Here is a 27,031-nt window from a genome sequence, read left to right on the forward strand (position 1 = left end):
TCACATGCGATGTCGGGGACTGAATCCAGGCAAGCCATGTGCAAGACAAATGCTCTACATGGTGTACTATCACTCCAGCCCCACCTGGGTTTGATCTCTTGACAGTTCATATGGTCCCCAGAGCATTTCCAGGAGTTATCCTGAATGAAGAGATAGGAGTAAGCCCTGAGCACTGGCTGGGTGTGGCCCAAAACACCAAAACCAACCAAACAAACAAAAACAATAAAGGCAAAAAGTCAGTAGAGGTCTTTATCATGAGAGACATTTCTTTCTTCAGAAGTTAAAATAAGTCTCAGTCAGACCTGCAGAACACTTCTCTGGAGACCTCTGCTTCATTATCTTACCTGATACTTCAGTGTGCTTAGTAGCTTTTGTTCCTTTTCACTGATGGACTCCTCTAACTGCTTTTCTGTCATTTGGCTTTGCTGTAACTGACCAAGGAGGTACAGCACCTAGAAAAAGATGCGACCAAAGGAATCAATGAGGAAACAAATCATTCTGGTTTAGTTCAGTCTGTAATGCAAGTAACTTCTCTGCGATACAGAAATAAACCATGCTAACTGCAGCCACAATGCTTATTAGCATGTAAATTTTGATATGATTATTCAAAGCTAAAAGCCCCTTTCATATGCACTTATCAATTCAGCCAAGTTATTTCTTCCTGTTTCAGATATCTTATTTGTAAACTTTGGACAAAACAACTTGTTATTTTGAAAAAAAATTTCATGCCCCCCACAAGGGCTGAAACCATAGCACAGTGGTAGGGTGTTTGCCTTGTGTGCAGCCGGCCTGGCTGAGCCAAGTTTGATTCCTCCGCCCCTCTTGGAGAGCCGGGCAAGCTAATGAGAGTATCTGGCCTGCATGACAAAGCCTGGCAAGCTACCCGTGACGTATTCAATATGCCAAACACAGTAACAAGTCTCATGATGGAGACGTTACTGGGCCTGCTCAAGGAAAATGATGAACAACGGAAGGACAGTGCAGTGCAGTGCCCCCCACAAGTTTTTCAAGTTAGCAATAAAAAGCAATTGTTTTCTCAGGTGGCGGGGGGGGGGGGGGGGGGGGGGAAGAGCGGGGGCGGGGGTAACACCTAGCAATGCTCCGGGGTTACTCCTGGCTCTGCACTCAGGAATAACTCCTGGCAGTGCTGGGGAACCGACCACATGGGATGCCAGGGATCGAACCTGGCTTAGCCACAGGCAAGGCAAACGCCCTATCCACTGTTTTATCACTGGCTCCTCAGGACAGCTTCTTGACCTGAAGGGTTTTTTTTTTTTTTACCTTTTCTTGGTGTTGTTGCTCCACTTTGACCAGCTCTGCCTGTAATTCTGTCTCTATTTCAGCAAAATGATTTCGTTCTTCAAACAGCATCTTTTGCATGTCAGCACAGCTGGCCTTGTTTTGTTTCAAGCTGCTTTCAAGCTTGCTGACCTGTACTTTGGAGGAGACCAGCTGGAAGGTATAAAAGAAGATCAGTTTATTTGGAGAATAGCCACCTCACCCCATTCACTAGGCAGGAAAACATTAGCTTTTCTGAAACTGAGAAAAGTTCGTCCAAGTCCATTCTTATTTTTTCATGTCATATGGTTTATACCATATGTTGAATTAACAACACTACCTAGGCAAAGAGCCTGTATTTCTGTCGAGAAACCACTGTGATAAGGTAATTTACGCTCTTGCTGTGGTTCAAGGCAGAATAAACCTAACACCAACAGTCTAATTCAAAATTCTAATACTCAAGAAGTTCTTCATAAGTTTATTTAAGAAGGGGGTGTCTTAGCCACACCTGAAAGTGCTTGGTGGCTCTGTGCCCTAAGAGTGGCTTTTGGCAGTGTCTAGGAAACCAGATGGTGCCAGGGATCAAAGTGGGGTTAGCTGTATACAAGGTAAGTGCCTTCACTTTTTAATTATCTCTTCAGCCTCAGTTCTTCCTTACTTTAAAAGAAAACAGGATAGGGGCTGAAGTGATAGTACTGCAGGTATGGCATTTGCCTTGCACGTGGTTAACCTGCATTCAAGTGCCGGCATCCCACATGGTCCCTAGAGCACCAACAGAAGTAATTTCTTTTTTTTACTTTTTTTTGGGGGGGTCATACCCAGAGATGCACAGGAATTACTCCTGGTGGTGCTCGGGGGACCGTATGGGATGCGGAAATCTAACCCGGGTCGGCCACGTGCATAGCAAACACCCTACCCACTGTGCTATCTCTCCAGCCCCGAAGTAATTTCTAAGTGCGGACCCAGGAGTAATCTCTGAGAATCGCTAGTTGTGCTCCCCCAAATAATAATAAAAGATATAATAATAATAAAAATAATAATAAAAATAATCACAATCATCCTGTTGTTCGTTGATTGCCTCGAGCAGGCACCAGTAACGTCTCCTTCTTCCTAGCCCTGAGATTTTAAAAGAGCCATTTCAATGCTCTTTCAGGGTTAGGAGAATGAGACCTATCATTGTTACTGGTATTTGGCATATTGAGGAAGACAAGGAAAGTTTACCAGAGTCTGCCATGCAGGCAGGATACTTTTGGTAGCCTGCCAGGTTCTCCAAAGGAAAAATGAAATAATAAGATGTCGCGCAGCCGCAAAAGCGGCCGTGCACTTCCAGGAGCTGGGTTTTATAGTCTCTGCCTCGTATAGTCTCCACACGTCCAGACAAGCCTCATGCATGAAAGAACTGGCAGAGGAACCCAGGCATGTGGGTCCCGGGGCTGAGATCTCCAAGCCTGCTCGGATTGGGACTGGACCTTCTCTACCCAGAACCCCCATCTTCCAGTAGGTAGGTGTCACACCCACCAGCTGCTGCCAGTGCCAGCGCCAGCGCCAGGTTGGTCCCATCAACGGCCAAGACACAGAGACTATAAAACCCTGCTCCCGAAAGATAACAGTGCAGAGTCTCCTGCCCCCAGCTCCTGGCTATCCTCACCGGGGCCCCTTGGAGGGGGGCGGGTTGAGTTTCCCGCCCCCCCAGCAGAGCCCCAGCAGCAGAGGACCTCTGGAGCCAGCCACGGCCATGCTGGGACCACTCTCCACACGTCCGGACAAGCCTCATGCATGAAAGAACTGGCAGAGGAACCCAGGCATGCGGGTCCAGGGGCTGAGATCTCCAAGCCTGCTCGGTTTGGGACTGGGCCTTCTCCACCCAGACCTCCCATCTTCATAAAAATGATAATAAAAAATAATAATAAAAATAGGATACACCCTTATGGCTACTCATGTCTCACCTGAGGATCTGTGTATACAGTCAGAACTCATAGAATGAGATTGAGTTGAAATTGCAGATCTGGCTCTTCAGGCTAGAGTCATATTTTATCCTGGTCTGGTTTTATATTCACTACTAGTTCAGATCTAAATTATAATACCATAAAAATAAACACCAGTGTTCCTGAGATTAGTCAGGATTTCCTCAGTAGAACAAATCTGCTAACAGAATACAAAGATATATAAAGTAGGGGCCAGACCAAATAAAGGGTGTTGGGAGGATCCTCCCAGGATGGGAGAAGCATGCTGAAAGTAGACTATAGACCAAACATGATCGTCACCCATTGCCTCTTTTGCAAACCACAACACCCTATAAGAGAGAGAGAACAAAAGGGAATGCCCTGTCACAGAGGCAGGGTGAGATGGGGGGAATGGGGGGTGGGAGGGATACTGGGATCCGTGGTGGTGGGAAATGAGCACTGGTGGAGGGATGGGCATTTCATCATTGTATAACTGAAACCCAAGCACAAAAATTTGTAAGTCTACAACTGTGCCTCATGGTGTCTCACTAATAAAAATTTTTTAAAAATGTGTATTGGGAAAATTGATTATCCGTATGCAAAAGAAAACTATCTAACACCATGCTGGAGCGATAGCACAGTGGGTAGGACGTTTGCCTTGCACGCAGCCAACATGGCTGACCTGAGTTCAATTCCTCCGCCCCTCTTGGAGAGCCTGGCAAGCTACTGAGAGTATCTCGCCCACATGGCAAAGCCTGGCAAGCTACCCGTGATTTATTTGATATGCCAAACACAGTAACAAATCTCATAATGGAGACGTTACTGGGCCCACTCGAGAAAATCGATGAACAACGGGAGGACCGTGACCGTGACAACTGTATCTCATGATGTCTCACTAATAAAAATTCTTTAAAAAGCAGGGGCCAGAGAGATAGTACAGCAGGGAAGGTGCTTGCCTTGCAAGTAGCTGAACTGGGTCTGATCCTTTGCACCCATATGATTTTCTGAACCTGTCAGGAGTAATGTTCGAGCACAGAATCAGGTATAAAATTTGAGCACACATGCACACAACCAGGTGTACTCCAAGAAATGTATCAGGGCTAGGGCTAGAGAGATAGTATAGGTGGAGGTACCACCAGGAATGATGCCCAAATACAGAGCTAGGCATATATATATATATATATATATATATATATATATATATACATATATATATAATGGATTGCACTGTTTCAGCTTACATAGTTGAAGTCTGTTTGCTTGACTCAAGTGAAAGTATCTCAAGCTTCAGAAGTGATCAGCTTTTACATTTTTTTTTGTTTTGGGGCTAATCCTGACCTTGCTCCGGGGATCATATTGGGTGCCAGGGACTGAGTCCTTACCCACTGTGTGATTGCTCTGGCCCCCAGCTTTAATTCCTCTTATGATAATACATATTTAAAGGCCAGTGGAGATGGATTTTCCTTAAAATGAATCTTTATAAGTCAAAAGATTATTATGCTTTCTTTTTCCTAGATTGTATCTGAAACTTTTCGAATATATATCTTGTAGGTATTTTATTTTTTATTGGCTGCATGCAAAGCAAGCACCCTACCCATTCTACTATCTCTTTGGACCTTGTAGTTGTTTTGATACTACAAAGTAGTAGTTTATTTTTTTTTATTTTTTATTTATTTATTTTTTTAATAGTTTATTTCTTTATTGAATCACTGTGGGAAAAGTTACAGAGCTTTCGGGTTTAGGTCTCAGTCATGTAAGTATCAAACACATTTCCCTTTACCAATACTTATTTTTAACCGTGAACCCCAATAGAACCCCAACTCCCACCCCTCCCAATTCCTGTGAGGCAGATGAGTTCTAGTTAATACTCTATCTACTTTGACTAGATACATTGTTTCGATAGAAGATGCACAATTATTGTTTAGAGTTTACGACCCCCCCCAATCAGATATGCTGAAACAGTGTTGTGAAATGATTTGCTTTCTATAGCTTGGTTTAAGAATAAAATGATGCGGCCGCGCGGTTTTGGATTTCTGCTGTTTCACTTATTAACCCTGGAAGTATTTCTATTAAAAGTTAGATAGTTAAGAGATTGGTTTCTGTGCTCTGGAGTCGTGGCTGTGCCGGAGAGCCGCTCGTGGGGGGCAGCTGGTGACCTCGGTCGGGCGTGAAGGACGGCCCAGAACGCCCCCCTTCCCATGAGGCCCCTGCTGCCCCCCGCCCCCGGCTCAAACCTGCTGTCCACAAGGCTCCCGTGCGGCCGCCATCTTTCTTTCCAGAGAGGAGCGGGTGAGCGGGACAACACCCTTTCCCCTCCGGGCAGGCTTGGTGGCGCGGCAAAGTAGTAGTTTAACCAGTGGCCTTCTATGATAGCCTGACCTTTTCCAATAAACACTGAGAGCAACATTTGAGTACTTGCAATAGTTCAAGCATTGCAGCTATCAATTTGAAATTACATTTTTTTTGCTCCCTCTACTCTTCCCACCAACACTGTAGCTATATATTTTTGTAAGTGACTGGCCAATTCTTGATTATACCCATTATTTTCTTTTTGTTTTCTTTTCTTTTTGGTCACATTTGGTGATTTAGGAGCTACTACAGGCTCTATGCTCAGAGGGTGTTCGGGGGATGATTTGGGGCTGGGTATTAAACCTGGGACTCCTAAATGCAAAGCTGTGCTCAGTCTGTTAGACTATCTCTCTGGTTCCATTAAATTCTAATAATAATGGAACCATGTTTTTTTTTTCATGAAAATTGGCAATAACTAGTACAATATTTCATATTATTTCAACCTTTGAGTTAAACCTTGAATTGCTGGTAGTTAGAGTGATGATTACCTCTCCAATTAAATATTTCAGGGCACATTTAGCCTCTGGAATGGTAGCAATATTCTCCCAGCGGTGTTTTGGTCTATCTTCACTTTCTGCATCCAACAGCTTCTGCTGTAGGTCAGCAATCTGAGCACTCCTTCAAAGAGATAGAAATATTGTCAGTTGATTCAACATCAAGAAGCAGAGACATACTCTTAAAAGAGAAACTTTAGTTTTATCAATGAAAGTCACGGTCACGGTCCTCCCGTTGTTCATCGATTTGCTCGAGTGGGCCCAGTAACGCCTCCATCATGAGACTTGTTGTTACTGTGTTTGGCATATCGAATACGTCACGGGGAGCTTGCCAGGCTCTGCTGTGCGGGCAAGATACTCTCAGTAGCTTGCCTGGCTCTCCGAGAGGGGCAGAGGAATCGAACTCGGGTCAGCCATGTTGGCTGCGTGCAAGGCAAATGCCCTACCGCTGTGCTATCTCTCCAGCCCATCAATGAAAGTATCAGCTAAATATATAAATAATGATAGACTAATTTGGTTAGGTGTTTCAAATCATGTGTCCTGCTACAAGAAACTCCAAAAGATTCTTTACCAATTCTGGTAGAAACAGTGGGGTGAGTCACAGTGGGGTGTTGGAAAGAACAGTTTTAGTAAGAATTTTGTTGTAATGTCAAGTGTAATATGACTTCACTTTGGGGCAATATAAACTCAGATTGTGATATAATAGCTATGAAATAATAAGACTCAGGTTGGATACCTGAAGGGAAAAAGTCCCCAAAGAACAAACAGATAATGTAAAATGGTATTAAAGAACAAATTGATACCTATGGTAGGGTTACAAGAGACTACCTTTTTTAATTGTCTTTTGGTCACACCCAACTGTACTCAGGGCTTACTCCTGGCTGTATACTCAGGGATCAATACTATTGAGGCTTAGAGGACCATTTATGATTCTGGGATTGACCCACCAATGCAAGCAACTTATCTGCTGTACTTTCTCTTCATCCTGAAACTACCTCTCTATTATTAATCTTTTAGGTTGTTAGAATGGTGTTAAAGCTCATGGTATTGATGTACACAATCACTGCACCCCAGTATCACCAATGTGCCACCAGTGTTCTGATGTCACTTCCAGCTTGATTTTCTCCTTGTTTTCTTCTCAGTGCTTCTTAATAAGCTTTTTAATCCAAGCCAAGGGGTTGTCATTGTGAGATACCATTCTCGTGTTTGCTGTCTATATTTCATATATTCCATGGGATGTCAAAAGAATGCCTGGCTGCCCACATACGAGATGGTCGGACTTCTTTGTCAAGACCCTGAATGAACAGTTTGATGCTCTTCATGTTACTAGAGCAAGCAGATGCCATTGGGCTACACTAGCACACAACAGAGATGAATGGAGATGTTACTGGCACCCGCTCAAGCAAATCGATGAGCAATGAAATGGCAAGTGATACAAGTGATTCCATAGGTTCATACAGTACTTCTGCCTCTTATTTATTTTGCTTAACATGATAACCTCTAGCTTCATCCACACTGCCATAAATTTTATAATTTCATCATTTTAAGGGACATACTGTTCCACTGCGTATATATATACCAGAGTTTCTTTATCTGTTATTGGACATTTTGCTTGTTGACAGAGACTATCTTGAAGTACCTGCCACAAGACTGAAAAGTTTCTAAGACTAGATAGACTGGCACTGATTAGAGATTCCAGATCATTTCTGAATAAGTATGGCCTGAGAGTGAGGTCTATACAACATTTCATTTTATTTATTCTCCTGAATCAAATTTGCTATGTGCCCAGTGTGAGGGAACACTTTGGCTGGTGCTTAACATGCAATCTTTATAAATTATAGAGAAGATCAATAGTAACAAAATCTAAGGGTCTTAGAACCCTTTCACATACTTATTGAGGGAGGTGGCTGAGGATGGCCTATTGGCAAAGAGTCTACTTTTCAAGTGTGAGGTCACATCTGGCATCCCTTGCTTGGGCAGGAACCACCAACTGGTGCGTTCGGTGGACACACATTCAGAGAAGTGAGTAGGAGAACTTGTTTTCGAGATACTGGGAATATGCAGGATCCTAGCTGTATCCCTCTACATAGAGGAGAGTGGGATAGCAGGTTTTCAGGTTTTTGGGGTATTGGGGAGTTAGAATAGCAGCCATACCCCCTCACTAAGATAAGACAGAAATAAGGCCAGCCCAGGCTGTTCCAGTGTATCTCAAGCCATACTGAAAGGGCTGAGCCATTTATGGATTTGATTCAGCATCTCTCCCACAGAGCAGAATACCTCTCCCAGACCAACTCTGTGCCCGCTCTAAAATTGTTTAAAAATATATACCCCTTGTTCCCAGACCTGGTTCTAGGATCTCTAGAAGTCAGAGTTTGGAGAAAAGTTAGGAACAATGTGTACAAGGAGGGAACTCGGAGCCCCTCAGAATTCTGGATTACATGGGATATAATTAATTCCATCCTCCAGTCTTGGAAAGTATAGTTGAGAAGAAAGAGAATATTAAGGATAAAAAAAGGAGAATTTTCTCAGGAACAGGAATTTAGCAAACAGACTTTTAAGAGGATCAAGGAGACAAAGAAAGTTCCCCCTGCTGAGAAGCTACTCCCTCAGCTCCTCCCTTACCCAAAGATCAAAAGAAGGTAAGCACTTTCCCAGTGAAACTGTGCTATCAGGACAGGGATTCTTCTGATGCTGTTGACTTAACAGTCATTCCCTACTACTGGCATCAAACCAGAGAGACATCCATCTCCTCTGTATGACTCCATTTCCAGTACATCAGATGAAAGTGATGTGAATGATGAGCCTGCTGCCAGTTCCTCAGACTCGGAGTCTGAGAGCAGGTTGGTAGAGAAGGCTTCTTACAGAGGCTGCCACTTTGCAGCCAAACAGCTTCCAGGCTTCTCGGGATCAGCTCCAGATAAAAGCTTACAGCTGAGACCTCTTGACCGTAAGCAGTCAAATCCACCTAGACCACATGAGCTCCCTCTTGTTTTCCCCATCCAACTGGAGGAAGATCAGCCCCCATCTTATGAAGAATTAAGAATGCATTCTCTCAGCCATTTCAGAAAGGCCTGTGCTTCATACAAACCCACATCTCCATAGTGCAAGGAGTATCTTATAGCTGGAGTAAAGGTGCTTGTTGGGTACCCCAAGATTTTCATATGGCTGCTAAGACATGCTTAAGCCCTTCTCAGTACATGCAATAGAGGATGTGGTTCAGTGATGAAGCCAAGGCAAAACATGATGAACTAGGTCATTATGGGCAAAAATTTTCAGGTATCAAGTTGACTTAAGAAATGTTAATAGACCCAAGAATAGCCAAAATAAGTACCAGGAGGTTCACTCCATTGTTTTTGAGGCCAGCCACACAGGCTAAGGGAAAAGGCAGCTCAGATAGAGAAGGGAGCACCAAGTAAAGGGTGTTGGGAGGATCCTCCCAGGATAGGAGATGCATGGAAATGGCACGACCCAAAAAAGCAAGTCATCTTGTCTCGTGCTGGTTTTGCTCATGTCTGCGGGGCCGTCCTGTAGGCCTGAGAGAAGACTGATGCAGATGTGAATTTAAGGGAAGCTATAAAAAGATTGTTCAGGATGCCTTGGAAACATATGCACATTTTATAGGAAGACTGACCTAGGCTATTGAGAGGCAGGTTAAGTGTAAAGTGATGCAGCACATTTTGTGGAAACATTTGGCCTTTGATAATGCTAATGAGGATTGCCAGGCTGTTCTGCGCCCTTTAAGTAGAAGGAGGACATAATGAGGTATTTGAAGGAGTGTCTGAATGTCAGTTCTACCAAACATCAGGCACATATCAATGCTGTTGAGGCCTATGCTGTACAGAGACAAGCTCAGGATAAATGTTTCAATGCTTTGAAAGGACCGCCCTGCCTGCAGTATAAGAGAGGAACCATTTGGCCAGGTACTGCCAAGCCAGGTTTGATGGTATAGATAACTCGATCTCAGGAAACCAGCAAGGGGGCCAGTCCCAGGTCCAGTTAAACCAGGATGGCATTCTCAGCTGTAGCTTTCCCCCCAATGTAAAGTTTCAGAGCTCCAGTCAGTAGATTCACTGCAACCAGCCATGGCAGGGAGCGCCGCCTTTGATATTCCATGCTCTGATGTGGTTACCATCTCTCTCACCCAGAGTTCCTACAGATTAAATTCTGGGGTAAGGGGACGGGATTTGAATTCCCAGGTAGAAAGGGAGTTTGCTCAAGTGAACCTTACAAGTAGCACATCAGGTTTTCATGGTTGTCTGGAGGATTCCCTGACAGTGAAGGTAAAGGCATTTCCTATACCTGCCTGACTCCATTCCTCATGAAGAGCATCTAGAGGCTCACCGACAAGCAGTTGAATTCAGGGAACAAGGAACTATCCCCTGTATGGGATATGCGGAGATGAGCTGCACACCTAACGGGGATCAGGTTTTGAGCCAGGACAAAGATGAGTAAATTTTGCATTAAAGAGTTGTGTCAATTGGTGAATTTGCACTGGGAAACTGAGCAGAACTTTATGTAAAGGAGCTCAGATACCCTGAGAGCCCTCAGTCAAGTCAGGTGGAGAAAGCCTTCTCTAGTTTCTAGTCTTGATTCCCAAGATCATCTACCAGGAACTCAATCTGGACAATCAACTCTCAGGCCTTTTCTTAGAACCTATGGTGATGTGCCTGTTCCAACGAAGGGTATTCAAAGGCTTGGGCTGGTACAGTTTTATATAGGGTGATGTGAACTTCCGTTTTTAGTTCATGAAATGCTACCTCTGAGAAAACGTATTCAGGGCCAGTGGGTACACGGTTATTCTCCCACTTTGCAATTGCTTATTACCCAGGAGGCACAGAGATGTGTCATTCATGGGTGCTCACCCACTCAGCCACTAAAGATGCTGAGTCTGATACTTCTGCTTGTGAGTATGTACGTATGGTTATGAAGCAGGTTATTTCTGATATTAGAAATGGGCTTCCAATACAGGCTGTAACTCGCCACATTGGTTTACATTGATTGGGTCCATCTCTCAGCATTTCCAACTCAGATCTCAGTAATCTGTGCCTCACCCTTGAGAATGATTCTGTCCTCAATGGACCAAGGTAGTTAACACCTAAGGCTCATAAGTAGTTGGATTTCTTTCCAGATCAGTCTCAGAAATTCCATCTTTTTTGGCTTCCTCCTGAAGAAAAATTAATTTTCTTTCTAAATTAAAAAAAAATACAGTAATTACAGTTATTGGGCTGGAGTGATAGCACAACGGGTAGTGCGTTTGCCTTACAAGCGGCCAACATGGCCGACCTGAGTTCGATTCCTCCGCCCCTCTCGGAGAGCCCGGCAAGCTACCGAGAGATAGTATCTCGCCTGCACGGCAAAGCCTGGCAAGCTCCCCATGACATATTCGATATGCCAAACACAGTAACAATTGTCACAATGGAGATGTTACTAGGCCTGCTTGAGCAAATTGATGAACAACGGGAGGACAGTGACAGTGAAATACAGTTATTAAAAAACATAAGGGGGTATGCACCCACTTGACTTCTTTTTATTTTTGATATCATTGCCTTTACTTAAAATTTTTTATCTCAAGGAGAGTCTCTTAATGATTTTCGCTGGATCTGCCCATCCCCCTGCATTCCCATCTCAGCTAGCTCAGCCTCAGTTAAAGACTGGATTTTCAGACCTTCCCTAACCTCAAAGGTAAATTCTAATCACTGTTCTGCCAAGCAATAAGACTTGCTAATTTAGTTTGTTTACTCTTCCAGGTATCAGGTTCTTGCAACTTTGTATATGAGAAAGGGCTCAGGAAACAATTAATTCTTATATTTGCATTAAAATTGACCAAAAAATAGTTGGAAACCTTCTCCTAGGAGGAAAAGTCTATGCTTATATTTTAACAGATGGCAGATCTACTAATAAATTCTGGGTCCTGCTAAGGCCTCATCTGGAGTAAAATTCATCCACTTGGTTCAGTTCCCAGACCACCTGAGACTCCACAACCCCCCAAACTTCAGCCCTGGACAGATCTTAGCTATAAATCACAAGGAAATCTGAGGAAGAGTCACCAACACAGGACCCCAGATAGAGGCCTCTAGTATACTTCAACATATCATGAGGTCACATTAAGAACATTCTTTATACCCTTCTTTTACAGGATATGGATTGATGAATGCCAGGACCCCGTATTTTGGACTAATAATTCCTTACTTTTACCCTCTCCTTGGAATTCATAGGTGCCTCAGTTCCCAAAGAAGGAAAGAATGACTTTTAATACAAACACCTTCTAATTTCTCTCTAGGATACCTGTTTGTATTAGAGTTTCTCTCTGTCTCTCTCTCCACCCCTGTGCAGGATTCATACCTAGACCCTGATGAACAAAGCCTCTGATAACTTAAAAAGAAATGTTTTCTCTCACATATAAACTAGGTTACATGTATGACTGTCAGTGAATCTGACTAGAGAATGGCAGCATCCCCCTTATGAAGGACTTCTGACAGAAGTTGTGATGATCCTGCTCCAGTGCTCCCTGCCTCCTCCAGTGCTCCCTGCAATTCATCGAATTCCTGACTGTTGCTTTCCTGGGACTCTTGCTGTGACCAATACCGCTACTCTTGCAGGAACAACTCTTCAAACCTCTATCCAGACACATGATTTCATCAAAATGTGACTAAGTGACTCTTAGCCCCTCTGGACAGTGCGGTACTATTGGACACTTTACAACGAGCACTGCTCTGGGTCCAGGGGTGGGTTGAAGTTTTAGAACAAAAATGAGACTGTTTTGTGATGGAATTTTTCCTCATTCTTTCAGTTTTTTGTGTTTTGTAAACAGAAAAGGTGGAGATGTTGGATATCAGCCCTAAGTGTTTTAGGTTTCACTGGTGAATTGTCCCTTTCCTCCTCCCAGAGAAGCTTACCATGCCCTTTCTAACATTCCTAATTTGGTTAAAGTCTATCTTCAACCTTTCTTTTGTGTTGGATATCAACCCTATGTGCTTTAGGCTTCATCAGTGCTTTAGGCTTCATCATTTAGGTTTCTTCTTCCCAGAGAAGCTCAACATGCTCTTGCTAGCATCCCTAATTTAGTTGAAGTTTATCTTTAACCTTTGCTTTGTATTTTACCTCTCATTGTCACAGTTCCCCAAGTCAGTCTTGATTACTTATAAGCCAAAACTTTCTGGTAATTCCGAAATTATATTTGTACTGCTTTGTATTTGAAGTGCTGTACATTTGTACCTGTTTTTCTATTTCCTCTATAGCCTTTTTGTATTTTACTAAAGAGCAATGTTCTTTGGTTAAACACAGAAAGACCATTAATGCTATGCTCCTAATATTTTGGAGTTTTTGACTCTGAAATATTTCTGCTCCTGGGCATAATTACTTGGTAATAATTACTTGACTCGGGCTTCAGTTGCTGTAGTTCCTAACACCCAAAAAGGGAGATCCCACCGTAGGATTGGGATGGACCCGGGGCGAGTGGCAAAGCTAGCCGGCATCGAAATGGGACATTCTAGAAGGCATAAATGCATGGTTTTGATGCAAGCTGTTACAACTTAAGACATAGGACCCCCATGGGGAAGGACAAGCTGAACTGGCCTGAGAACTTAGTCTGGGATTTATGGTAAAAGCCTTGCTTGCTCTCAGAGCCCAGAGAACCAAGTGTTAAAGCCTTGCTTACTCTCACCCCAGAGAATTAAGTGTTGGGATCTTTGTTTCTTACTGTGTTTATCCAAACAACTGCAAGTATTGATAACGTATACAACTAGAGGGAAAAATAAAAGCAATGTAGATGTCCCTGGGAGACAGAGTGTCATCTTGAATTGATCTTTGCAAGAGAATTTCCTCTGCCAAATGTTTACCTATGTAAATGATCATTCACACCTATGTCCTTACCTCAACCTCCTTCAGATGTTCTATAAGTATGCTAGCAGCTCTGCATTAAATGGGTCATTTTCACCACCAGATTTTGGCCCTCTCCATTTCTCCATCTCTCTGTTGGGGAGCCCTGGGGAGGTGGGGAGGCAGGGAGGCGGCTCTGGGCCACTGAACGCACACACATGTTGCAGCAGCAGCCCCCGCAATTTACTTTGTGAATTCACACGAGTATGGCCTGAGAGTGAGGTCTACACAATATTTCACTTTATTCATTTGATATGACAAACATATGGGCTGGAGCGATAGCACAGCGGTAGGGCGTTTGCCTTGCACGAAGCCAACATGGCCGACCCGAGTTCGATTCCTCTGCCCCTCTCGGAGAGCCCGGCAAGCTACCGAGAGTATTCGATATGCCAGACACAGTAACAACAAAGTCTCCAATGGAGACGTTACTGGGCCCGCTCGAGCAAATCGATGATCAACGGGAGGGCCTTTACCTTTACCTTATGACAAACACAGTAACAAGTGTCACAATGAAGACATTACTGGGCCCGTTAGAGCAAATCGATGAACAACGGGAGGACAGTGACAGTGACATTCTCCTGAATCAAATTTGCTAGGTGTCCAGTGTGAGGGAACACTTTGACTGATGCTTAATATGCAGCCTTTGTAAATTATAGAGAAGATCAATAGTAACAAAATCTAAGGATCTTAGAACACTTTCACACTCTTATTGAGGGAGGTGGCTGAGGATGGCCTATTGGCAAAGAGTCTGCTTTTCAAGTGTGAGGTCAAGAGTGCTAAAAGTAGGTAAAGGGTAAACATGATAACCTTTCAGTACCTGCATTGAAACCCATAATGCCACAAACGAAACAGAGACAAAGAGAGTAAAAGAGAGAGAGCCTGCCATAGAGGCAGGTTTGGGGGTGTGGGAAGGTGGGAGGGAAACTGGGGACAATGGTGGTAGGAAACATACACTGGTGGAGCGATGGGAGTTGGAATACTGTATGACTGAAACGCAATCATGAGCAACTTTGTAACTGTCTATCTCATAATGGTTCAATAAAAAAATTAAATAAAAAATGAATTCAATCCCTACCACCACACTGCATATACTGAGTATGGTCTTGCTTGTGTGCAACGCCATTTTTGCTTTGCTGGGTTTTAGGTCACACCCAGAAGGGCTCAGGAGTCACTACTGGTGGTACTTAGGGGAACAAGCAGTGCTGGAGATCAAACCCAGGCCTCCTGCATGCAAAGCATGTACTCTAGCTCTTTGAGTTCTCTCCCCAGCCCAACATTGTTGTTTGGGATCCCCGTGCCAAAACAAAGGGGGAGATCTCTGTGCACTGCCACCAGATGAGTACCACAAATAGGTGTGGGGGCACTTCAACCAACTGTGTGCAACCCCTACTCACTGCAGCAACAACAAAACGGGAAGAAATGGGTAACAAAATCAAATGCATTAAAAAACACTGAGGACTACCTATGCTTCTATATCTCAAATAATATTAGAAACTGTAGCACTGTCCTCCCATTGTTCATCAATTTGCTCGAGCGGGCACCAGTAACATCTCACAACAAATTGTGAGACTTATTGTTAGTGTTTTTGGCCTATCGAATATGTCACGGGGAGCTTGCCAGGCTTTGCCATGCAAAAACATGAAAAAAAAGAGGACCAAAAATATCTCATATGTGAGATAGAAAGAGACATAGTAATAGAACAATAAATTGCCAGAGGCACTGTAACTGGAAATTTTGTATGCAGAAATGAGCTTATGGTGTGTATTGGGGGGCTGTGAGGAATCCCGTGGGACACTGGTAGAGAGAAACAGGCACTCTGGTGATGGATATGGTATTTGAATATCGTGTGCATGAAAAGTATTATTAACAGTATTGTAAATCATGGTACTTCAGGGCTGGAGAGATTATACAGTGGGTAAGGTGCTTGCCTTGCATGCAGCTAACCTGGGTTCAATCTCTGGCATCCCATACAGTTCCTTGAGCCCACCAGGAGTGATTCCCAAGTACAGTCAAGAGTTACCCATGAGAACTGTTGGGTGTGACCCCAAAACAAACAAACAAAAAATCACAGCACTTATATCAAAATAGTAAACAAAAAATTGAGGATCTTTAAGAAATTCTGTTCATATAGTACCTTGTAAATATTTATAGTATTAGAAAATAAAACTATGGGGTCAGAGTGCTAGTACAGTACATAGGTTTTTGCCTTGCATGCAGCTGACTTGGGTTCAATCCCTGGCACCATATATGTTGTTTCCCCACCAAACTCGCAGGTGTGCTCCAGAGCCAAGTGTAAGTTATGAGCACTCCCTCCTGGGTATGACACAAAAACTAAAAAAAGAAAGTAGAACTAGGAAAAATTAAATATTTATTATTAATTTTCTTAAAATTCATTATATAGTTAATTCATTTAAAAAGTTACTACTTCTGGGATCAGAGAGATCATTCAACAGGCCTCTTAAATGCTTTGCCCTGGGTGGATTCCAAGCACTGTGCAGTCCCCAAAGCACCACTAGGAGCCACCCCGGAGCACAAAGCTATGAGTGGTCCCCCAAGCAGTTTTGCATGTGGCCTTCAAAAAAAAAAGTCTACCCCTTTCCCAAAACAAAAATTAATTTAGTGAAAATAGAACCATTTTACATTTTTTAAAATAAATCTGTTATGTCTTATTTCAAAGAAGACAGTTGTGTCTCACGTTTCCATTTGCAATTAGTCTTTAATGGTATAATCTGGTTGACATAAATAATGACAATCTAGCCCCACATGGGTATATAGTAAGATGAAGGAGAATTTTGTAGGCTACACCTGGTGGTGCTCAGGGGCCACTCCTAGCGTTGCACGGGGGGGATCAGTTGTGGCAGTACTCAGGGAACCAAGTGATGCAGAGGATCAAACTAAAGTAGATCATTTTTAAAGCAAACACCTAAACCCTTCTCTGGACCTAGAGGAGAGTTATTTCGTTTTGTTTTGTCTTTTGGCCACACCCAGTAGTGATCAGGGCTTATTACTGGCTCTGTGCCCAGGAGGGGCTCTATGTGGTATAAGGAGTCAAATTTGGGTTGGCCATAGGCAAGGCAAGTGTCCTACTGACTGTACTTTCTCTCAGGCCCCAAGGGAGGAGAATTTTTTCAAACAAACTTTTTTTTAAACGAAAGTCACATTCTCTTTCCCTTTTTGCTGTTGTTGCTGTAATGACTGAGAGACACATACTTTAATTATGGTGCTTGATAAGCATACTCACTGGAGGTAGCACTCTAGTTTTGTTGCTAAAGCACATCCTGGTTAGTGTTTGCTGGGGCTGGTACACCTTATGTGCTTGTACATACCTGCCTGTGGCAGAATTTGTAGTAGTGCCAGGGGTACCAAACAACAGAACTGCTGGAACTGTGCTTGGCAAGGATAGGGAGAAGGGTGCCAAGGATCTAATGAGATGTATCATGTATGAAATGTAGGAGGTCTGGACCCTGATAATTATAAAGACTTTTCAGATAATTGTGGACTTTCTTCTTTTAGGCAATATCAAGCCCCAACAATTTTAAAAGTTAGTTATTAAGTTCCTTAATAGTTGAAATGTGGAATCTGAACCTACCACTAATAAACTCTTTTTACTTTTATATTTAAGCTAATTGGTCTATCTTGCCATCTGAATGAAGTGTTTATCCTATGTGCTTTTGTAACATATCATTTTGACAACACTGTCATTCTGAGCCTTTAAATGTTAACACATTTTATTTACAATAAAAATGATTGTTAATATCACTACTGGTGTCATCAGGAAAGTTATGAAAATCAAACTCACTGTGGGTGCTATAAATTTTATAAAATTCCAGGTTTTTCTTGAAGCTTTAGATTTTTATCTTTGGTGACAAAAACTATCAGTTGTTTTCTTTGAAGTGACAAGCTCACTCAGTTCCTTTCTGAGAAAATGTCTGCCAAGTACCCAAGTCTGAATAACCATAGTTTGTCTGTCAGCTGTTCTTTCAAATAAAATGATGTTCCAAGAGAAAGGGGGCCTGTTGTGTTCACACCTCAAGCATTTGCACAAATGCTTTTCTTCCTGACAACCATCAGACCTCAGCACACCACAGAGCTTTATGCACTCTTTACATTCTTTGACAAAAGATATTAAAAAAAATCTCAGGGTCAAAATTTAATCAAATTAACATATTACTTTGTTGAAGCTGCTCTTCAGTAAAGCTATCTTTTCTTTCTTTTATGCTGTTTTTATTCTGTTTCTGGGCCACACCTGTTGGTATTCAGGGATCACTTCTGGCTGGGTGCAGAGGACCATGCGACATCCAGGGACTGACCCCAGGTCAGTGCATACAAGGCAAACACCCTACCCACTGCACTACCACACTGGTCCCCATCTTTCTATTCTGTTTTTTCATTTTGTTTTTAAACAGTGTATGGGAATAAATTATACCATGATTGCTAGTCCATGTTGGAGCCACACATGGTGGTGCTGGAGGTGCTGGGGAATCAAAGCATCTGCATAGCCAATTGTGCTATCTCTTTGCCACTTGTGCCATTGCTTTGATTCAAACTAGGGTATTACCACTTTTTTCACTATCGCTTATACACTACCATGAAACATTTCAACAGAGTGAAAATGACAAATAATGTTTTAACATTGTCGTGAAAAATGATTTTGATTATTCAGATCCCCCCTGAGAAAAAGTATCCCAAAGTCCCCACCCCCCGGGGGATTTATAGACTACTCTTTGAGAATCCTAGTGTATTATATCTTCCCTTCAACAATATTCCAGTCTGTTTAGATTTACAAGACTAATAAATGTAAGACATTTTATAAATGTAAAGTATAACATCTGTAGTACATGACTGAGTACTCTAAATTTTGAGAGTTTAAAGAAGAGGATTATTAGTGAGTGATGAACAGTCAGAATGGTTCTTGGAAGAGGTGATCCAGAACAAATCAGAACTATCAACTTATATGCCATTTCCTATCTTTTCTGAAAATTCATGCCCCTTAGTTATTTAAAAATTTAATTTAAGTCAGGGATTTGTCTCTGTGGTACAGCATGTCTCATATGTGTGAAGTCCTGGATTTGATCCAGGCATCAGAAAAAAGAAAGAAAACAAAATTTAGTTTAAATTTCACAAACATTAGGAAAACTTCTAGAATTTAATTTCTGGCAACTGCTCACTACTTGGCACATATCTTACATTTAAATAACTATTTACTTTTATGCATAGTGCTATGTAGGTATAGTTAACAATTGACAACAAAACTAGATCTTGATTTTCAACATTTGTTAAGTTGCTGTGGTGTGAATACTCTTAACCATAACCAATTGTAAGCTACCAATGATTTAGCATATTCCTGACATCTAACATACTATTCCTGAAAAGTGCTCCAAGTCTCTACACTATTTCTACTTGAAAGAAAGGATTGTAGGTCTATTTACCTATATGTCCCAACTAAATTCAGTGCTGCACAAGGCAAAAATTCAAATGTTGACTAATTTATGGATATAAAAGTTAGTGTTTGTTGCTAAAAACAAATGAAATTATCTTCAAGGCAATAAAATTTTATTATCCAAAGGCACTATAAAATCTTTATCAAAGTTCTGTTGTTTGTAGATTTCATACACATATAAAAGACAACAAAAAGAGATTAGAGAAGCTGTGCAGCATAATTTCTAGTATCAAAGCCAGGAAGGGAGAAAACAAAAATGTTTATAAGTAATTCTAATTTTTTTTGATAAAGCCCTTCCTTCAGGGGAAGTTCTTCTAGGAGATTACCTGAGGGAAAAAAATTCATCTGGGGGTTCAGCAGTCTAGATTTCTAGATCTGCTCAAAGGTGGGATTCCAACTAAGGTCGAATTGCTTTCTCCTTCCATTAGCTAGTAGTCCATTTATTTCTAGTCATTTTGTATGAACACAGTAATAGATACATAAAGCTTAAAGAGTGGCTCACCCTGGGGACATTTCACTATATCTCCCAGACTACAGTCCTCAGGTCATGTTAGTCTTTCTTAATTCCAGCAGGATCCTCATCCAGTTACTACTTTTTGGATCATGACAGAGTTTGTTCCATGACTGTGCTCTTAAATTATACTTCTTATGGCGCTTAGCTTGTCCCTTTTCAATGCCAGAGTAGCTTATGGCTTTCCCTGGGTCCATCAGAGTCCCTCGCTGGGACTGTCCTTTGGGGGTATTAGGGAGTAAGGGAAACTGAAGCTTAAGTTAAGTAAATATGGTGTAAATTTTACTTACATATAAATAAATGATTTTTTTTTGCCTTTTGGGTCATACCCAGCGATGCTTAGGAGTCACTCCTGGCTCTGCACTCAGGAACCATTCCTGGCGGTGCTCGGGGGACCATATGGGACACCGGTGATCTAACCATGGTCGGCCATATGCAAGGCAAATGCCCTACCCGCTGTGCTATCGCTCTGGCCCCTATAAATAACTTTATTTATTTATATGTAATAGTATTCAAAGTCAATTAACTACCACATTACAAAAGCATAGTATCAATTGTCTTCCTGTGTCTATAAAAAAAGGACACTGCTAAACCATGCAAAGGACATAGAGGAAAAAGAAAAGCAATATAGGAGTGCCTGATGGAATAAGGTGTATCTTGGGAACAGTGTGGTCAGAGTAACTCAATAAACTGAAGCTCCCTGAGGGAGGAGCAAGGTAAAACAATGTTATGCAACAATGGCCAGTTCAGGTTAGGTCTCTGGTATCCCATATGGTTCCCTGAGTGTTGCCAGGAGTGATCACTGAGTGCAGAGTCAGGAGTAATCCTCAAGCATTGCTAGACATGGCCCAACAACCTCCCCACCAAAAGATCTATGTTCACTGCAGCATTTAGTATGATAGCAGTAAAGTGGCAATACAAATACAACCAAAAACAGATGAATGGATACAAAAATTGTGGTATAAAGATAAAATGAAGGGGCCAGAGTGATAGTACAATGGGTAGGGCACTTGCCTTGCATGTAGCTGACCTGAGTTCAATCCCTGGCATCCCATACGATCCTCTGAACCTGCAAGGAATATTCCTGAGCATAAAGCCAGCAGTAAGCCCTAAGTAATGCTGGGTGTGGCTCCAAAACAAAACCAATAAATACTCAATAGAATACTTTACAGATATAAAAAATGATGACAAAACAAGGGAATAGACAATGACAACCCCCTGGTTTTGGATTACAAAGATTATTAACACACTTTGAAGAGAGCAGTAGGAGGAAAGAAAAAAATCACATGGAAAGTGACATAGGGATCATGGTAAAGGTTCATGGGCACACTGGTGGTGGCTGGGTCCAATAACTATATCAATATCATAAATTTTAACACTATAAACTAAATTACATTATATAAATAACTACTTCCTTTTGTTTCTCCATGAAAGAAGCTTTTAAAACGCAAGCTTGCTCTACATTGAGCCAACTTGGGTTTGATCCCCAGTACCATACATGGTCCCATGACCAACACCAGGAGTGTGTGCCCTCACCACAGAATAAGGAACTGGGTGTGGCCCTGAGACAACCCCCCCAAAACATTTTATTAAAATTACTTAATTTAGCGGGGTTGAGGGTGAGTGGGGGTGGGGTTTGGGCCATACCCACTAATGCTCAGGGGTTATAGGGAATTAGTCCTGATTGTGCTCAGGGGACCACATGGGATGCTGGGATTGAACTCAGGTCAGTCGTGTGCAAGTCTAATGCCTTCCCGCTGTACAATCACTCTGGACCTTTTAAAATTTTTTAAAGCTAAAAAATTTTATATTAAAAACTGTTTTAGTAATTTTGGTTTAAACATTGTACATATTTCAGGAGAACATCAATATAAATCAGCATCAGAATATATTATGAGAATCACTTAAAATTTAGCTGCATCCTTCATCATACAATTTAGCCTTGAGAAATATGGTTTTGAGTCACTGTAGTAGGGTGTTCAATTTTGATTTGAGGCATCAGTTTTTATAGTGCCTTCCTTCAAGATAATCCCATTACCTGAGCTCCATTTCAGTCTCTAGGCTTTCAATTTGCTTTGTGATAGAATCCTCTGACTCAGAAACTGGTCCACGCTGATCAGCACGTGAGAAAGTGCGTCTCTGTGAGGGTGAAAATGAATGAAATGAAATTAATTCTCCAAAGAAGAAAGAGATTCTAGAGGGAATGCTAAGTCTGGTTCCAGTAGAGCACTCACCCTAAATTTAGGAGGTGGATTATCCCCAGATTCCTTTTTTTCTTTAAGTTGAGCCACATCCTGAGCAAGGATCTTTCTATCTTCAAGAAGGTCATTCAGATGGCGTCTGGCTTCCTCAGTACTGACCAGAACCTCAATTTCATTTCCAAGCCAATTCTAGAAGAGAAATAGATAGGCGGATTAGAGATGAGAACTCTCTAGTCCACAGGTTAGTATTTTTTTTTGACTTTTTGGGTCACACCCAGCAATGCTCAAGGGTAACTCCCGGCTATACACTCAGGGATCACTCCTGGCAGTGCTCGGGGCAGTGCCATGGGATGCCAGGGATCAAACTTGGGTTGGCCGATTGCAAGGCAAATACCCTACCTGCTGTACTACCTGCTCTGATCCCCCACAGGTTAGTTTAAGCATCATATTTCTTCTCATTTCAACCAGAGCCCAAGTAACTATAAGTGAGATTTCCATTCGTGTCTACCATCACCAAAAATTTCAATAGCTCTCAAAAGAGCAGTGAACAACATCTATTCTTGTCAAGAGAGTTGAGAAACTAGATTGAATTTATCCATCTTCCTTAATTCCTGGAGTTGTTGAAAGTACAGAAAGATTAGAACCTAGGGGTTTGCTGTTAACCATGCCACACTCATGACCAAACTGCCAATAACCTCCATCATTGTTCTTAAAATACTTCTTTTGCATCCTTCCCTCCTTAGTTTGGCATATCGAAATACGTCACAGGTAGCTTGCCAGGCTCTGCCGTGTGGGCGAGATACTCTCGGTAGCTTGCCGGGCTCTCCGAGAGGGGATGAGGAATCGAACTCGGGTTGGCCATGTTGGCTGCTTGTAAGGCAAACGCCCTACTGCTGTGCTATCGCTACAGCCCCATGATATATATATATATATATATATATATATATATATATATATATATGATTATCATATTGTAAGTTTTATCCAGAAAAGAGCCTTTTGAAGTAGTCATCGATCCTTTGCAGATTATGTAGCACTGTCCTCACACTGTTCATCAATTTGCTTGAGTGGGCACCAGTAATGTCTCCATTGTGAGACTTGTTACTGTTTTCGGCAAATCAAATACGAGACAGGGAGCTGGCCAGGCTCTGCCTCGAGGGAGATACAGGGAGCTTGCTGGGCTCTCCGACAGGGAAGGAGGAATTGAACTGAGGTCAGTGGCATGCAAAGCAAATGCTCTACCTGCTGTGCGATCGCTCCAGTCCACCGTGAGTTACAATTACAGACTTACAAACTTTCGTGATTACATTTCAGTCATACAACGTTCAAGTACCTATCCCTCCAACAGTGCGCATTCTCTACCACCAATGTTCCCATTATCCATCCTGCCACCCCCACCCCTTCCCACCCTCTACCTCTGTGGCAGGCACATTACTATTACTCCCTCTCTCCTTTTGGGTGTTATAGTTTGCAATACAGGTATTAAGCGGCCATCATGTTTGGTCTATAATCTACTTTCAGCACACATCTACCATCCCAAATGAGTCCTTCAACCATCACTTACTTAGTGGTCCCTTCTCTATTGCAGCTGCCTTTTCCCCCAGCAGATGAGACTGGCTTCCAAGGCTTGGAGTGACTTTACTGGCTCTTATCTCTACTGTCCTTAGGTGTTAGTCTCCTATTATGTTACTTTATATTCCACAAATGAGGATTTAACTATTTTTTAAAGACGCCATCCTCATGGGGGGGGGGGTGAGGGTATATTTCATTGTGGTTTTGATTTGCATTTTTTAAATAATAAGTGATATTGAGATTATTTTCATCTGTTTGTAGACCATCTGTATATAAGTCTTTGAAGGAATGTCTATTTAGGCCTGCCCATTTTTACTAAGGTTGCTCATTGTTTGATGTTGAGGTATGTGCATTTTCTATATATTTGAATACCAACTCCTTAACAGATATATGATGTGCAAATATTTTTCCTCAATGCCTAGGTTGCCTTTTTGTTTTGTGCTGGTCTCTTTGCCATGTAAAGCTTTTAAATTTTATGCAGTTCCATATGGCTAATCTAGATTTTACTTCTTTAAGGGAAAACAATGCTAAAAGAAGAAATTTCCCAAATATTCAACAAAAGTAGAGTAGATAAAGAAGCTGTGGCATAAATATGAAATGGAATACTATACAACCACAAGGAAAGATAAAATTACGCAGTTCACTACAATTTCGATAGAACTGGAGGGTGCCATGTTTAGTGAATTAAGTCAAACAGATAAGGACAAACACTAGATGTTCTTACTAATCTGTGGTATATAGAATAGTAAGACAAGGGAACTAAAAATATTAAACCTGTACAAACCCTTAGGCCCTGGATTATAAAAACAAGTATGACAAGAAAGGAGGGGTAATCAGGTGGAGGAAAAAGAGAAGGTGGAATGGTTTTCACATGGGGGTATTGGTCATTGGCCGTGGACACTTGTGTGGTGTAGAAGTGAGGTAACAGAACTAAAGTAGCCAATGATATTATAAATATGTGACCCAAACTACACTAACAGAGTAAAAACAACGAGGGATATAACAAGGCAATTTAGCGATGGGAGGAAACAGTAGAATATTGATGGAGGGAGGTAGACAACTGGTAGTGAGTTTGGCATTGGAACATTGCATGCCCAAATTTCTATTACTAACAGCATTATAAATCATGGCATCTAAATATTTTTATTAAAAAACATCAAACCAATGACCGTAGCTTATATAGTAAGAAACTGAAATATTAAGAGTAAATTAAATCTAAAATAGAAAGAACTAATGAAGATCAGATTGGAGATTACCTGGGGATTAATAATTAATTGGAGATGTATAATCTGGGTACTTTTTATTTTATTTTTAAAAATTTTTTATTAGTGAAACACCATGAGGTACAGTAGTAGACTTACAAATTTTTGTGCTTGGGTTTCAATCATACAATGATCAAACACCCATCCCTCCACCAGTGCCCACCCTCCACCAACACAGGTCCCAGTATCCCTCCCACCTCCCATTCCCCCACCCGACCCTACCTCTGTGGCAGGGCATTGCCTTTTGTTTTATCTCTCCTTTTCGGCGTTGTGGTTTGCAAAAGAGGCATTGAGTGGCAATCATGTTTGGTCTATAGTCTACTTTCAGCATGCTTCTCCCATCCTGGAAGGATCCTCCCAACACCCTTTATTTGGTGCTCCTTTCTCTATCTGAGCTCCCTTTTCCCCTAGTATGTGTGGGTGGCCTCCAAACCATGGAGCAAAACCCCTGGTACTAATCTCAGCCACTCTTGGGTGTTAGTCTCCTATTTTGTTACTTTGTGTTCCTAATCTGGGTACTTTTTAATGGTAAAATATACATAACATGAAATTTACCATTTGAATTATTTCTGAGGATGACTGGTTCTTTGATGCACATCTAGTCAGAATAGGGGAATAAAGGAGAAAATATACAACAGAAATGAATATAGATGACATTAATATAGATATTAGAAATATGAATAACTTCATGTCAATATATTTGACAACTTTGATAAAATTGGCAAGCTTTCGGAAACAAATCTATTGCCAATAGTCATGCAAGAAGAAACATAATAACTGAACAGCTCTATAGTACTTAAAAAATGGAACTTTAGGCAAAATGAGAGAGACAGACGACTTGTGAATTGTGCCAAACTCTTTTTGGGAGCCGGGGGGTGGGGTATATTCAGCTGTTACTCAGGGTTTGCTCCTGGCTCTGTGCTCAAGGGTAATTTCCAATGGAGCTTCGGGATCTATGAGGTGCCAGGGATTGAGTCTGGGTTGGTGGAGTGCAAGGGAAACACACTACTTGCTATATTATCTGTCCGGTCCTGTGCCAAACTTTTAAGGAAGAAACAGTATTCTTGGGGGTATGGTGCCACCAGCAGATCAACCTGTATCTGCGGGGTGAGTGTATCAACAGCCTGATGGTGCCTTCAGGCTTCCTGATACCCCAAAATTGCCGCTGTGCCTATGGCCAGACCCCAACAACTGGGTACCAAGTTTACCAAGAAATTAAATGGCCAAAAGTTAGGTATGTGGGAGCCACACCCACAAACTACCTCCGGCTAGGCTATACAAGCTCATTTATTGGCCTTATTTCAGAAGCCCATAGATAAGTCTCAAAAGAGATTAAAAGCTGCAGTTAATCTCGGAACCGCACATGGCTGAAAAGACTGGGGTAAATCGGAGGGGGAGGGGTTGACCTTGTGGTCCACTCAAGCAGAGTCCCCAGCAGCCAGTTGCTTCCAGAATCCAAAATTGCCATCATATCTCCAGCCTGACTGCACCATCACAGGACGGACTTAACCAAGATATAATCCGCTGAAAATTTGGGTATGTGGGTTTGGGGACTGAAATCCCCAGGCTTTCAAGGAGTTGTGGTAGGATACCTCCCCACACTTCCCAATACACATGGAAGCACTGGCAGTCAACACCACGAACCAACTCCAGCACCACCCTGTAAGCTCTACTGCCGGCCTTGCTTCAGAGACCCCTAAATAAACCTCAAAAGAGATCAAAAGTCGCGGAAAAGCTTGGAACTATCCATGGCTGAATAGACCGGGGTAAATTGGAGGGGGGCAGGTTGGCCTGTGCCCGCCCAGTCAGAGCCCCAGGCAGCCACTTGCTTCCACAATCCAAAATCGCCACCACACTCCCAGCTTGACTCCACCGTCTCAGGATGGACCTCACCAAGATATACCCTGCTGAAAATTTTGTAATGTGAATCATAATGCACCAACAGCCCTGACCCACCTGACCCACAGACACAGCAGCAAGTCCTGGAAGACACCACAGCATTGAAAACCTCTCTGGGCCCCATACCAAGCCAATTTCACCGAGGCACCCCAGATGGAGCAGGTGTGCTCTCCCCACCTCTTCCAGATGGAATCCCAGTGACCA

At 42.2% G+C, this 27,031-nt stretch overlaps 1 protein-coding gene across 1 annotated transcript in view; it reads right to left on the minus strand.

Moving 5' to 3' along the window:
- KIF4A (kinesin family member 4A) overlaps window positions 1-27,031 on the minus strand; it is a 206,205-nt gene that overhangs the window by 9,358 nt on the left and 169,816 nt on the right. Inside the window, exons 20-24 of the mRNA XM_056130107.1 lie at window positions 22,128-22,283; window positions 21,932-22,032; window positions 6,059-6,188; window positions 1,282-1,452; window positions 345-452 (exon numbers count right to left, since the gene is read on the minus strand). Coding sequence (XP_055986082.1) covers window positions 345-452; window positions 1,282-1,452; window positions 6,059-6,188; window positions 21,932-22,032; window positions 22,128-22,283 — 666 coding nt within the window. The remainder of the gene's footprint in view (window positions 1-344; window positions 453-1,281; window positions 1,453-6,058; window positions 6,189-21,931; window positions 22,033-22,127; window positions 22,284-27,031) is intronic.

The sequence above is a fragment of the Sorex fumeus genome, unplaced genomic scaffold (assembly GCF_029834395.1).
Source record: "Sorex fumeus unplaced genomic scaffold, SorFum_2.1 ptg000073l, whole genome shotgun sequence".
Taxonomy (NCBI): domain Eukaryota; kingdom Metazoa; phylum Chordata; class Mammalia; order Eulipotyphla; family Soricidae; genus Sorex; species Sorex fumeus.